Source organism: Salvia hispanica, chromosome 3 (assembly GCF_029641045.1).
Source record: "Salvia hispanica isolate PSC_SH4W2 chromosome 3, Shi_PSC_v1, whole genome shotgun sequence".
In the NCBI taxonomy this organism is placed as follows: domain Eukaryota; kingdom Viridiplantae; phylum Streptophyta; class Magnoliopsida; order Lamiales; family Lamiaceae; genus Salvia; species Salvia hispanica.
Window position 1 is genome coordinate 25,600,560 of NC_142694.1, and position 14,494 is coordinate 25,615,053.

The window sequence follows — 14,494 nt, forward strand, 5'->3', positions numbered from 1 at the left end:
TGACTGCTGCGCACTTGGACATGGAGGATTCTGGCCACCGTGATTCTCATCGTCATCGTTGTTATTTTGCTGTGTAACACCGCCTCGTGGTGGCGAAGAAACAATTTTATTTGCTTTTGTTTAGTACTTTGTTGGTTTTAAGTTTCGCAACTCTAGTTTCTTGCTTTGATCTACTGGATTCAGACCTATTTCTAGTTATTATGGAAGTTTATGTTTGCTTTTGGTTGAATATCTCTGCGTTTATGTTCATCTCTTGTTTTTAGCTTTCGTTCTTGTTTGTTGTTGGATGTTTGGAGCTGAGATCTGTGTTTGTTGTTGGAGGTTGGGAATTTGCATATGAAGATGTTTGGATTTGTTGAATCTTGGTGTTTCGGAGTTGGAGTTTCACATATTTGGTGCTTGATGTTTACGTTATGCATGATTATGGGTATTTCCTTTCTGTTTCTGCATCCTTTAGGTCCAGTAGCGTAGATCTGTTAGTTTAGGCTTTAATTTCTCGTTCTAAGTCTCATTTTAAGTTAGATCTAAAGTTTGCTCTGTTTTCATGGTGTTTAAAACTCTGTTTTCTCTGCTATTCTCGTTTGATTCCTGAAGAAGATGAAGTTGTTAGTAGTTAGAACCAGATCTGCTTTATGTCAGTACTTTTCTGCATGTACTTTACTTTTTCTGCATATCTGCTAGACCTGTCAGTACGATCTACTTTGTCTCTTTTACTTTTCTGCATGCTTTCCAGACCCTGGTAGTTTGAGGAAACTTGTCTTGCTTTTTCACTTTATGCTTGTTTGCCCAAATTAGGAAAGTCTATCTAGTTAAGTTTACCCCAGCTGTCTTAGAACTTAGAAATATCTCGCTTTCTCTGAGTCATGTATGTTCCGTACGCTTTCGTTTCTTAGGCCCAGTAGGTAGAGTAAAGTTCTCCTGATCTATTAGACCCAATAGGTAGAGTAAAGTTTCGCTTATCTCTCAGACCCAGTAGTTTTAAGTTCTCGACCCACAAAAATTGCGTGGCAGCAGCCAACCCTTTCCCAAAACATCCTCAATTACAGTTCCGTGACACCTGCTTCCTCGTGGGATCGATCCTTTACTTCCCTGTGCTAGTTGTAGTATAGTGGGTTGAGGTTTTTGAAGGGACAGAGTACACCCAACGACCCCTTTCTGATAAGTTCCACGATCTTCTAGCCTTCGAAGTCTAGTCGAATCCTCTGGACCTGTTAGATCGAGTGACACATATCCTGCACTGCACTTCTGGGACCTGTCAAGGAGCAAGAAGATCTGGCTAACTCAGTCTAATTATGTGTCGAGGCTGATCAGTAAGTTCAACATGAATAATGTGAAAGAGGTCTCAGTGCCTATGGGGCAACATTACAAGTTAACAACAGAGCAAGCTCCAAAATCAGAAGATGAAATGAGGGAAATGCAGAAAATCCCATATGCCAACATTATTGGTAGTGCTATGTATGCAATGATTAGCACACGGCCTGACATAGCACAAGCCATATCTGTGACCAGCAGGTACATGTCCAACTATGGAAGGGAGCATTGGTCTGCCTTGAAGTGGTTGATGAGATATTTGAAAGGTTCTACAGATGTTGGGATCTTGTTTGATGGAGGCATTGAACATAAAGGTGATGCTTTGATGGGCTGGAGTGATTCTGATTTTGCAGGGAATTTGGATACAAGAAGATCTCAATCAGGCTATTTGTTCACTCTTTATGGCTCTGTGATAAGTTGGAAGAACAGCCTTCAAGGAGTAGTTGCTCTATCAACTACTGAGGCAGAGTTTATGTCTTTAACTTCTGCTGTAAAGGAAAGTAGCTGGCTCAAGGGAATTCTGGAGGATTTTGGCATAAGTCAGAATGTTGTAAGCATTGGTTGTGACAACAACAGTGCTCTATGCTTAGCCAAACACCAAGTTTATCATGAAAGGAGCAAGCACATTGATGTGCGGTTGCACTTCATTCGGGAAAAGATTGAGGAAGGAAGTATAAAAGTCTTCAAGGTTGATACTGCTGATAATCCAGCAGATATGCTTACTAAGCCTCTACCTAGAGCAAAGTTGGAGCTATGTATGAGGCTGGTGAATCTGTGCAAGGGGGGAGAGTTTAGCAGTTGAGCCATCAAGGTGGAGTTTGTAGATATTGATGGACCAGCTGCATTAGAGCTAAAGGCAGCTCATCTTATGAGGATTGTACAGCAGCCGTCAGATTGGGTTTGATTAAATACCTTTAATCTGAGCCGTAGGATTAAGTTTCTATTTTCTGGCTGTTGCTTTTAAGCTTTTGTAAAAAGTCTGTTTCAGAGTCAACGAAGTAGTTTGACAGCTCAAATTGTAATCCCCAAAATTCTCGAGAAATCAATAAGAGGTTTTTCCCGTTTTCTCAAATCGATCTTCAATCTCTCGTGTGTTCTAACAAAATCAATCTTTTGGTAGCAACGGTAGAGTAGGTCCGTGAGGATGGCTGGACAATGACACCTTGGCCAGGAAACATCGTCAAAGACCAGATTGAACAAATTAAAAGATTCAAAAATATGTCAAATATATAGTCGGTCCATTGGTAGGTAACATTTGGAAATTATTTAGGCCCATAATATAACCGGCCCACTGGAAGGTAATAATAGTTTCATCTTAACCATTATTAACGCACCAATACTCTATATATAAATTGAGGGCACAATCCTCTTTCAAATGTACAGCCACAAAATCGCAACAATATTCTTTCTTCATGTTCATAATTTTTTATTACAACAAAGGTCTCTTCTCTAATTTTATTTCCCTAGTTTATTGTGATCATACTTCACTTTGGATTTTTCTAATGCTCTTAAAATTTATCTCTCTTTATATAGGTTAATTAGATATCAAATCAGGTCGCCGAAAATATTAGGGAAGCGAACGGCCGGCCACAAAATATCCAAGGAATGAAGATGACGTCCAACAATCAGGAAAAGTTTCAGAGTCCTTTGAAAAATCGAAGGGTAAAATTTTGTTTTTAAATTATTTATTTTCCTAAAGTGTGATTTTTGTTTCGCATAACGTTATGTTCTTTTAAAAAGGTGTTTTGTGTGCTATTTTAAAGTCGGAATGAAAAGTGGAGTTGAGGAAGTAAGCAAGTAAGGTGGGCTTTTTGTTTAATATGGATTATGTCCTAAATATGTTTTGATGTGAAAGATGATGTAATGTATATTTCTCGTGCCATGTTTTTTTTATTTCCTCTATGGAACCCAGTAGCGGATTCAAGGGGGGCAGGAGGGGGCGGTCGCCCCTCCCCGGCGGCCAATAGAGCGAATTTGTCCTTAGATTTGGCCGGAAAAATCCGTGGTCGCCCCCTCCGTCGAAAAAAATTAAGAGAGAAGAAGACTCGTAAACTGAGCGAGCAGTGAAGAACGGTCCAAGGTCAGAAGGTGACTTGAGATGAGAAGGTTATCGGAATATGAAGACAATGGAGTTCTCACCGGAAATGGAGATTTGAGGGTCTGCGCACAGTAGGGAAGAAGAAGACAATATAGTGGGTTGCATACTTTGGGCCTGATAAATTAATGGACCAATATAAAAAACTAGAGGGCGGCATCATTATTAAGTCGGCCTATTTTATAAATTTTGATTTAATAGAATAGACTTAACAGATTTATTACTCCATTTTTCAATAGAGTTATTTCACAAAAATAATTATTAGACTTATTGCTAGAGATTTAATACTTCAAGTCTTACACAATGAATGAAATTTACAAAAAAATAAATAAACGTAACATTACTATGAGGCATGCATTAAGTATATATGAGTTGATTATATTTTATTGATTTTTATTTTTAATAAATTTATATAATTTTAAATTTTAAGCTATACTTTTGTTACCATTTTGTAAACTAGTTTCATAATCAAGTCGAGTTTTCAAAAGAAAAGTTTAGCTACCGTATTCTTCACCATGAATTTTGACAGAGTTATAAATATTTGGACCAAAAGTTAAGATATTTGATTTATCTGGCCAAAAAGTTGCTTTAAACAATATGTACGGGATTACTTGTAGATATTAGTCTATTGTATATATCAAATATAGTACTAGTAAAAATACTAGTTTGATGATAATTATGAGTGAAATTGCCGTTTGCATGTACGAGACATTTCAAGCAACGTACATAAGAAAACACAATTTCGCCCCCTCCGGAAAACATTTCTGGATCCGCCACTTATGGAACCTATCCAATGACTAGCTATATTCTCCCTTTTTAATTTATGGGTATGATTTTAACTTGGAAGAATACATACATTTTAAAATAGTAACTCTTTAATGTTTTTCTATTTTCGATTTTTAATATTATTCTTAATTATAGCATTTTTTTTATGGATTACTCGATTTTGTGATTATGGAAGACATTAGTGCGTGAGTCATGTCACACTACATTACTTAAATAAATAAATAAATGATTTCCTAGTTAGTAGTACTGTAGTAGTAGTAGTAGTTTTTATACGAAAGACTTATGTCTCAATCTGGAGTACTGGGGCTGGACTTAAAATTTGACCACAAATAACAAATTTATCATATACTAGTGGGAGTTGGGATCTACATCAATTTGAACCTAACATTCTCACATAGTTTCCTTACATCAAATTGAAGCCATCTTCACGTCCAAGCCCAAAGAAAATTCTTGAGTTCAAACTTCAGATAGGGGGGATATTGTGACCACACATAATAGTTGTAAGTTGTAACTAAACTTACTTAAGAGACTACTAATTCTTGAAATGGATAAATTATTATTATTATAGTACTTATCACATTAATTGTAAACACACGCATCAAATACATTATACACTCATCAAGGAAAAGGTCTACAAATATAAAAAGTCGAAAGAAAACTACAAAACAAATTAACCTTGTGCAACAGGTTTGAAGATACTATGTGATATGCAACCATAAATTAATTTACCCACAAGTCCACCCTTAATTAAACCAGTCCCAAGTGGCTATGTATTCTCTTTTTTTTTCATTTTTATTTTATTTTTTGGGAGAAATTTTTATACTCCTATTGGTTAGCCAACAACAATAGTAGAGTTATTTCTACAAGCTTCGCCTAGACCAAAATCACTGCCCTTGTCATAACTAATCATGATTGTATATGATTGATCAACTATGAATATTGCAACAACCTTACTTCCATTGTACCTTTAACTAAGTGAAGGTGTGAACATAGTGTAGTCATTTAAAAAAAAGAATAATTCAAACTAGAGGCATGGAACATCTTATCCTATGAAACACCTTCCATCCCATCAATTTCGAAGGTGGCCATAAACTTAATTTTCCTCAATTTCGAAAGGAAAAAAAATATCTTATAGCAAACAAAATAGAGTAAAATCTAGAGGATGAAGGGCTGTGCTGCCATTGCAGTCTCAACCTCAAATGCCCCATACCAGATAAGATAACCGCCACGTGTCAATATGGCACTAATCCATCTATATGTGGTTGCAAAAGACCACATCCAACGGCCTATATCCACCGCCACCACCCAATATCAAACCACAGCCCTCCGATGAGAAACGAGAGAATGCATGGCCGTTATAAAGGGTGGGGGCAGCCAACGATGGTACCACGCTAATTACTTTGAGAGAGAGAGACAGAAATGGCTTCCTCAATGCTCTCCACCGCCGCTGTCGCCGCCCGCTCCGCCCCTGCTCAAGCGAGCATGGTGGCTCCTTTCACCGGACTCAAGTCCGTCTCCGCCTTCCCCACCACCCGCAAGACCGCCGACATCACCACCATCGCCAACAACGGCGGCAGAGTCTCATGCATGAAGGTCACATTCGTCATACCTTAAATTAATTGTCATTACTTTCCTTTTCGATCCCGTTGCAAATACTTGTTACACTTATAGTAGTACTACTTTTGTTAATGAGCTTTACATTCCACTGGATAATTTGATTCACATTTTATTATTATAAGATTAGTACGTAAAAGTAGGACTCACAATCCACTTACTTTCCTTTACATTTCTTAAAATCTAACCCGAGTCAACCTGTGACAATTAGTTATTGTACTTATAAATGTGTGTGTGTATGTATAGGTGTGGCCCACTGAGGGACTGAAGAAGTTCGAGACATTGTCGTACTTGCCACCACTAACAAGGGAGCAACTCTTGAAGCAAGTCGACTTCCTTATCCGCACCGGCCTCATTCCTTGCCTCGAATTCGAGTTGGACCCAAAGGTACTTTTAATTCCTTTTAAGTTGAAATCATTTTTTTTATATTAGTAAAATTTTATAGTTCTATCACTAAGGTGTCGTTCGATTGCTGTGACTTTTTATCATACGATTATGCATCTATAATTAAATTGTTAGATTATTTTAGTTGGAGAGAGTTGGCTAGGACTCATTATCATATAATGATCCATCTAGGATTAACTTATAATTTAGATTATTTTAGTTGGAGAGGGTTGGCAATGATGCATTATCATATGATTATCCATCTAGAATTAAGTTGTGAAATTCAATATCATAAATAAAAATAATATATATTCAATCATGACATATATATAATATTTCAAACCGAACATACCCTAATTGTATATATTACAATGTAGAATGCGTTCCCGCACCGTGAGAACAACAGATCCCCAGGATACTATGACGGAAGGTACTGGACAATGTGGAAGCTGCCCATGTTCGGGTGCACTGACCCAGTCCAGGTCCTAAAGGAGCTTGACGAGGCCGCCACCCTCCACCCCGAGGCCTTCATCAGAATCATCGGATTCGACAACAACCGTCAGGTGCAGATTGTCAGTTTCATCGCCCACAGGCCCCCAGGCTACTAAGCATTGCTTTCTGCTCTCTCCATCAGTTTCATGGATGCTTTGGTTTTTTTCAGTTTCATTTTGTACCAAAACTTATTTTGTGAATTTCCTCCCCCCTTCTGTTTATCGGATCCTCGATGGAATGTATGAGCATAAATATCATATCTTGAACTATCATCCATCCCTTTTTTGGTTATAGTAAAATATAACGCATATTTGTTTTTAATTTCTTCGTTCTCGAGATTTATTGTATTTTGCTTAAAAGTATATTTTTATATAATTTAAATTATTAATAAGGGTTCTGCATAGTACTAGTATTACATTTGGATAAATATAAAACATTCATAAAAAAACATTTTAAAAATGATTTTAGGGAGGGCTCGAGCCCCGCTAACTTTTGCCATTTACATTTCATTTTAATACATGTATAAATACCGCCAACTTTCTGTAATCATGAAATGATAATAAAATAATCAAAACTTTTTTTAACTAAACAAAGAAGAATTCTTTTATACTAACATCAATCGTAAAACATTTTGTACCCCATATTAGCAAAAGGTTGACGTTGAGCTAAATATAGTTAACAAAATGTATACATGAAATGCGAATGTATTATTCTTGCACACTTCAAACTTTTTGTACAAACATAAAATAATGACATAGTAACATTTTGTATGAATAGTAAAATTACAACCCCGCAACGCACATCGTGACCTGTCCTGTACCGCTCTCTCCACCTAGCGTCATCCTCCTTTCTCATCACACCCCCCCCCCCAAACTCCAGCAACGGGGTGTACCGCACGACACACCTCCCAACCGGTGCAGCGCCCACTTTTCCTATCCATTACCCATGCCCTAAGATGCCACATTTACCTTTCAAGTTGATTTGCAAGTTGTCTGAAGAAAGAGAGAAAATCGCAAAACAATATATTTTACAAATCAAGCAGTGCAAATTATTATGTGCTTCGCTTCTAAAAGTTTGCATAGAAACATTGTTGATAGAAGAGAATACGAGAGTGAATTTTGAGTAAAGTTATGAATCAATAAATTCAAGGCAATAGACGCTGCCTTTGAAGCTTTAGATTTATGGAGAAGCTGGTTGCTGTTGGGTGATGCAATGTATATTGCCTCCACCAAGCACGATATCACGAGCGCCTTCGATTCTCACAATCTGGACTCAAACATCAAGCAAAAATTATATAAGTAAGCATGAACATAATCTACTGGTAGCTAGAGATTCATGAACATCAATCTGGACTGGGAAACATCTACCTCATAATCTGGAAAGGCGGAAGACAAGACGCGAACAGCTTCATCATCCCACTTCTTATCACCAAATTGAGGGGTGATAATTGCTCTGTTTGCAATATAGAAGTTTGCATATGAGGCCGCAAGTCTCGTGCCAGGATCCCTTCCTTTACCATCGCCCTGTAGGTCAAGTCTCAGTTTCAGAATTATTCAATGGCATGGCAAAGAAATTAAACGATCATAAGCACAACAAAGAGATAAACAATGGAGTGTACTTTTATGACCTAAGATCAAATGCCGAAACAAGGAGTCGCCTTTTACTCGTGTTGAGATAAGCTTAAGTCAATCAGGCAGGTAGTTAAGCTCATAATTCTATCATTGCTAGAAAATTGGCGACAAAAAATGGTTATATGAGAGAAAAAAAATCAACCTGCTGTAGTCCATTAGCTTCCTCCTCTGTCATATAGAGTGGTCCTGGCACATGAAGTTTGATAATTTCGAATTTTCTACCTTTGGCATCAGTTTCGCTGGTAAGAACAGAAAGAGCTTCCATTGATCGTTCGTATTGGGGGTCTGACGTATCATCGGTCCATGACAATAAAACTACACCAGGCCTCGCGAAACAGCACATGTTATCAATGTGCCCATTAGTGTCATCATCACCTGCAAGATACATAACAATGTTTGAAAATATATGTCAGGCTGTGGTGTTTCCATGGAATTAGGATAAGCCCGAGTCAATGAAAATAAGGTGGTGAAGATCAACTATCTACCGTCAACCCTAAACCCTAAACCCTAAACTACGAAAACCCACTTTTATGCATTCGATTATAGCCTTACACTAGTTGACAATATGGAACATAATAAGTGAGGTTGTATATGTGTAAATCCAGACCAAACATGTTAATCTAGTTACATGTCCCTGAAGAGATGTGTTCATATCGAGCTATTTAGAGTTTGTCCCTGAAACCAAGTAACCAGAAGCAAGATGTGAACAAGAAGATACCAAATAATCCACGAGGCAGCCAGATGACCTTCTTCACTCCAAGGTATGCCTTAAGTTCATCCTCAATTTGTCCCTTAGATAAACCAGGATTTCTATTTTTATTCAGTAGGCATTCCTCTGTTGTAAGACAAGTCCCTGAAGGAAGAAACAGATATTGATTAGTCTGTGTTATTCTAAAAAATTCTAAGGATAATAAGTTTAACGTACACACTGGAAGTTCTTACGAAAGAATATGCTTGTTAGTGGTAGGCGGTTATCATGAACTATAGAAATAAGAAAAGTCTTAGTTTATAGGATGTCATATTGACACTAAATAAAGAGGCATATATACATCAATTCTTTCGCCTGCTAATATCAGTGCCTCAGTCCGCAGTGTTGAGAAGTAGTACAAAAACATTCTATAGACAGAGACTGGGTTTCATGGACTGCATTCTGCAATATAGAGTGAAATCAACGTACTCAATGCATTCTGCATTCATACATATTGAGATGCACCACTCAGTACATTCAGGGAGAAACCAAAGTAAATAAGCAAATCAGCTCAACTGCTTCAAAACCGTAAGTCGCGAGGCACTTGATCTTTTCATACGCTGGTCGTATATATATTCTGATCCACACCAAGTTAGTTTTCTTTTAATATCTAAGCAATAAGTTGACGAAAAATGCTTATATTTTCCACTAATTAGGCATGTCAGTACTCATACAGAGCAATCATTTCTTATACAGAAATCTTCATATAGGAACTCAACGAATTTGAATTTGGGAGTCACGTCTCTTGCCAAAAATCTGAGTGACTAAGATTATAACTAATCATGCCATATAGAAATAACGATGGAATATGATCATCCTAATACATAAAAGATAATGATAAAAGCTAAAGTTAATTCAATTTTCGTGCAGAGAAATTCGTGTTTGAGTAAACAAAATGTATAAGTAAGTACAAGGATGTCAAGAAAGAAGTAAAAAACCTTCTCCATCAACATGAACACTTCCACCTTCAAGAATCATAGAATGAGAAAACCTTGGAACATTTTCAATTTCCAGAACCTGCAAGGGTAAATATAAAAAAGTATATAATGTGATTAATGTAGGTCCAACAAAATAAATTTCTCCACGTACTTGCTTTCATATTGCACTTAAAACTTGGCCAACCTTATTAGCGATAAGTAAGTCAAGGCTCCAATCCTCATAACAACCTCCATCCATGCCTAGGAAGTGGAATATGTTTATTTAAAACCTTTGGTGTATGTAGATAAGATAAATTCATGGTATAGACCTTATACCATAAACATTTGCTCATTGTGGAGATATATCACACCAAAAATTAGTTCCACACTGGATATATATCCTACATAATTTAGAAAAGCTCTAAAACAAAAATGAAATCACCAAAACCACAAAAAAAAATGATTTAAGTACATTCTACATAGAAATGGCAGCATTTTACTGTTTAGACAGTGGTCTACTCTGCAAAAAATATCCTCAGAGTAGCGGAAATATTTGAAAGATTCATGCTGACTTACCACCATAGCCATTGAAGTTCCAATCAATCCCTGCAACCTTGCTGTCCAAGTTCTTGTTATCTAATAGACTATTTCTGACAAGAAACTGCCAGAAAATGAAGCCAGATCATATTAATACAGCTTCAGTAGCAGAGGATAATAATATGGTTTAGACAAGTAAAAGTCTCACAGTTGGTCCAGTGTCACGGAGCCAAGAGTCATTCATGCTAATCTCAACCACCCGGATATGTTCTGGCAATTGACTGCGGGCATTCTCCCACTGTATTATAAGGAAACCTCTGTTGTTGAAAGGAGTACCAAACATAAAAGGAAGTACTGAAAAAGTAAAAAAAAAAGAATGCCAAACCTGCGCAGAACTGGCACATACAGTAACTGGTTCAAATCTTGAAATTGCAGTTGCAACTCTGGTAAAGACACGTTGAGCATGCACGGCATTGTCACGCCAATTGTCTGGCCGTTCCTGTGAATCAAGCGGAGGAGCTAGGATAAGAATTAACTAATTGAGCCATTAATATTATGTTCAGTCTACAACTGCCATTGCTATGTTGGAATACTGAACAAAGTTTAGTTTTGTTGAAGAATCTTTACAGTTTTCCTGCAACTACTAGGAGTAATTTTTGTGTGAATTTAATTCACTCAAAACTTTTGAGACATGATTGATGTGTAATACTATATTCGAAGTTTTCACCCCACTTCTCAACAAACTTTGATTCTCCAGTAGTCTAGTTTCATGTTCCAAGAAATGGGAGATGACACATGTAATGGTAACCACAAGTTAAAGCATAAAGATTATGACCATAAGATGTTACATTGTTGGAAGCCTTCCAATTCCTCAGAGATGCATGTTTTCTAATGCAAACACGAAGTTCAACTATACTCAGAAGAAGCCATTATTCCAATCTTGACCTCATATCCTACATCCCGGAAAGGGTATAGACAAGACACTACAATAGACACAACACGTAAACAAAAGGAAAACATCTTATTACAATCCAAAATGCTCTGTATATAAAATCCCTAGCTCAATTTGATAAAGACCTAGACGATAAAAAAAAAAAAAGTAAGCCAAAATCAAAATTCAAACATGGGTATCTGGCACTGAAGGTGTGTACCTCAAGCTGGTAGGATTGCATGGAGATTGGGAAATTCGTATACATGCATACACATGTACTTATAATATATATGTATAGTAATCCCTCCGTCCCTGAAAATTTGTCCCTTATTTCCATTTCCATCCGTCCCTAAAAATTTGCCACCTTTCCCTTTTACCATTTTTGGTAGTGGACTCATATTCCACTATCTCATTCTCACTCACATTTTGTTATAAAACAAATATATAAAAGTAGGACTCACGTGCCGGGTCAAATGGTGACAAATTATGGGGGGGCGGGGGGAGTAATAGATAGAGAAAGAAATATTTAAAAAGCAGATGTTCTGTGCAAACTAAAAAATAATTTTATAAAAGATCTTTTCACAGCATGAATATCAGCAGCAAAAATGTGAGTATATGAGAGAACAGTACACCAAACCAGCAAGACTATGCAAACGCAGGATTCCTATTAAACTCTTGTCACATTAAAGAGATAGCAACAAACAATCATACAATATAATTCTACTGAATTGGTATTATTCAATTAAACATATCAGAGCATTATCCAATTAGAAAGACCTATAAAAAAAAGTCACAAGAAAAAGAAACACAAAAAAAGAGCAGTGAAAACAGAGCAAGAGATATAATGAAAAAAAAGGAAGAAACTCACAGGCCAGCCGATCCAGCAGCGCGAGTGAGGCGCCCACTCAGCAGGCATGTAATACCCGTGATCCATGGGCCTCCCTTTCAGCTTCATCCTAGCCACCCGCTCTTCCAAACCAAACTTCATAATTCTTATAGAGATTAGAAGGATTGACTTGCAACGATGTGGCGACGGCGTTGATTTGTTACGAAATTCAAGGTCGAAATCAGCAATAGAAAGTTGGTAAAGTGGAATCAAATCGGCGGAAGCAGCGGAGATTGATTTACAATCACGAGTTCTAGACCTAATAGCTGGCAACTGTAGCAGCACCTTGAATTTTCAATTAAGATTCGTGAGTGAAAGGAAAAGTAAGTGGGCGAATGGAGGTAAAAGTAAGATGAGGTTTGAATTGTGGGGATTAGAATATGAATCGGGAATCTTAATGTGGGGCTGTGCTGCCGCATTTGCATGTAAACTCTGTTTTTCTCTCTATCCAGGCCCACTGCAGATCTAACGACTCTGCCATTATTCATTTCTATGTTCGGTTACGGTTTATCCAATTCACCTGAAATGCTTAATAATCATTAAAATCATAAATTCAGGCTAATTTCACAAATTGTTATATTCCTCATTTCAATTAAGTTTGGGCACACATATTAACAAATTGTATTGAAAATAAAAAATATATAAAAAGAGAGTAAAGTAGGTGATGGAATAACAAAAGTTTTATTTTTATTTTATTTTTATTTTATTTTTGTTAGAAGGGGAAATGACTCAACTTAGTTGGGACATTCAAAAAGGAATGCGACTCAACTTAGTAGGGAGTATGTAGGGATCAGACCACTCGGGATTCGCTAATTACCGGGACCTCTTTATTGCAATTGATCTGAGATGGCTAATCTCAGAGATACAAGCCAAGATACAAGGTATACAATCGAACTATACAATCTACGGAAGCTACAAGATACAAAAGAACCCTTGCACTAATCTGAAGCACTGCTCAGTTCAGATTCCACCGCTATATCTTTTTATCTTGACCTGCACACTAAGTAGAACAATCAGTATAGTAAGAACTCGGATCTGACACAAGAATAATCTGAAAACACAAGTAATAAACCGAGGGACTTTGGCTCAGGTTGCACACGCAACTTCACAAGGGCCAGAGACCTCCACCGTCTGCACCACGAGTCACAAAGGAGCACCGTGAGACTGAACAACCCCAAAACCCAAGGGATTAACCGATTACTACTTCACAGATGCGATTCACCACAGAAATCACAAGGTCTCGTCTCAATCACCAAGAACACTGCCAAAACATCACCAACTGCCTCCTACACACCAAGATCTTCTCAAAACTTCACCGAATGCAAAAGATCAGAACTCAACCGTTCGATCACCAACAGATCCACCACATCAACACAACGTTGAAAGGATCTCACTCTTCCTCACACAACAAGAGAAGGAATGATCGGAGAAGATGACCGAAGAAGAATGAGAGAGAGAGAGCAATCGCTAGAGAGAAGCCAGAGATGAGAGAGAGAGAGAGAGAGTATCAGAATGAATCGGCAAAGGGTGAGAGGTAGAGTTTAAACACTCACAACAAACACACCCTAGATCCAACGGCCAGCATTCACAATCTGGGTGACAATGCTACGTGGCAGCCATCGGTTAATCCCAGGTAAGTTACGGGCCACAACACATTGGGCCACAAATAATAGAATCTGGGCTTCGAATTAATTAAGCCCACAATTAATTCCTCCAGCCCAATCCACAATTGGTCCATATATCTCACATACTCCACCTTGGACCACATTGGGTAAACAGTGGAGAGCCCTGGTCCACGTGTGTCTTCATCACAGCCTACAAGGTAATCCAAGACACCAAATAACAAGGTTCATTAGTCAAGGAAATACTAGGTTGCCTCTAGGCACCAGAGGACCAAGGTCCATTAGCCAAAGAGGTCTTTTGACCCACAGACACTAGAGAATAAAATCCAAGTCTGGGTCACATTATCCGAGGGACATGCAATGCTAACCACAATCAAAGTGCAACTTTTTGATGCAGGAAAGCAATTTATCAATAGATAGACACTTAGTGTCCATATCTGCTGGGTTTTGATCAGTGTGAATTTTATGCAATGCAATCTCACCTTTTTCAACAACATCTCTTATAAAATGAAACCTAACATCTATATGTTTGGTTCTATC

At 37.6% G+C, this 14,494-nt stretch overlaps 2 protein-coding genes and 1 long non-coding RNA gene across 4 annotated transcripts; 2 read left to right on the top strand and 1 right to left on the bottom strand.

The window, feature by feature from the left end:
* The first annotated feature begins 2,650 nt into the window (after positions 1-2,650).
* Positions 2,651-3,670, top strand: LOC125216928 (uncharacterized). The gene is made up of 3 exons (XR_007175513.2): positions 2,651-2,751; positions 2,845-2,973; positions 3,052-3,670. It is a non-coding gene; the product is annotated as an uncharacterized LOC125216928 (long non-coding RNA).
* Positions 3,671-5,578: 1,908 nt separating this feature from the next.
* On the top strand, positions 5,579-7,003 carry LOC125215219 (ribulose bisphosphate carboxylase small subunit, chloroplastic-like). The gene is made up of 3 exons (XM_048116578.1): positions 5,579-5,785; positions 6,053-6,193; positions 6,568-7,003. Exons 1-3 carry the CDS (start codon positions 5,612-5,614, stop codon positions 6,796-6,798), a joined length of 546 nt encoding a protein of 181 aa, XP_047972535.1. The 5' UTR covers positions 5,579-5,611; the 3' UTR covers positions 6,799-7,003.
* Positions 7,004-7,689: 686 nt separating this feature from the next.
* On the bottom strand, positions 7,690-12,722 carry LOC125216768 (agmatine deiminase-like). 2 transcript variants are annotated; one of them, XM_048118532.2, is made up of 10 exons: positions 12,315-12,717; positions 10,901-11,014; positions 10,724-10,813; positions 10,555-10,639; positions 10,184-10,239; positions 10,000-10,078; positions 9,032-9,166; positions 8,456-8,688; positions 8,050-8,205; positions 7,690-7,948 (listed from the first exon to the last, which is right to left on the bottom strand). In XM_048118532.2, the coding sequence occupies exons 1-10, from the start codon at positions 12,432-12,434 to the stop codon at positions 7,862-7,864; spliced, it is 1,155 nt and encodes a 384-aa protein (XP_047974489.1). In that variant the 5' UTR covers positions 12,435-12,717; the 3' UTR covers positions 7,690-7,861. The 2 variants fall into 2 exon arrangements, with proteins under 2 accessions (XP_047974489.1, XP_047974490.2); XM_048118533.2 differs by lacking the exon at positions 7,690-7,948 and adding an exon at positions 8,310-8,361 and having other exon boundaries at positions 8,063-8,205; positions 12,315-12,722.
* Between the last annotated feature and the right edge of the window lie 1,772 nt (positions 12,723-14,494).

Bases quoted from the DNA above. Each gene is read 5' to 3' on its own strand.
- LOC125216768 (XM_048118532.2), bottom strand. From the start codon at position 12,434: ATGAAGTTTGGTTTGGAAGAGCGGGTGGCTAGGATGAAGCTGAAAGGG. The intron at 9,167-9,999 runs GTTTTTTACTTC...TTCTTCCTTCAG, and splicing joins TGTTCATGTTGATGGAGAAG to GGACTTGTCTTACAACAGAG. The intron at 7,949-8,049 runs GTAGATGTTTCC...GTTTGAGTCCAG, and splicing joins CCGCCTTTCCAGATTATGAG to ATTGTGAGAATCGAAGGCGC.
- LOC125215219 (XM_048116578.1), top strand. From the start codon at position 5,612: ATGGCTTCCTCAATGCTCTCCACCGCCGCTGTCGCCGCCCGCTCCGCC. The intron at 5,786-6,052 runs GTCACATTCGTC...GTGTATGTATAG, and splicing joins GCAGAGTCTCATGCATGAAG to GTGTGGCCCACTGAGGGACT. The intron at 6,194-6,567 runs GTACTTTTAATT...ATTACAATGTAG, and splicing joins AATTCGAGTTGGACCCAAAG to AATGCGTTCCCGCACCGTGA.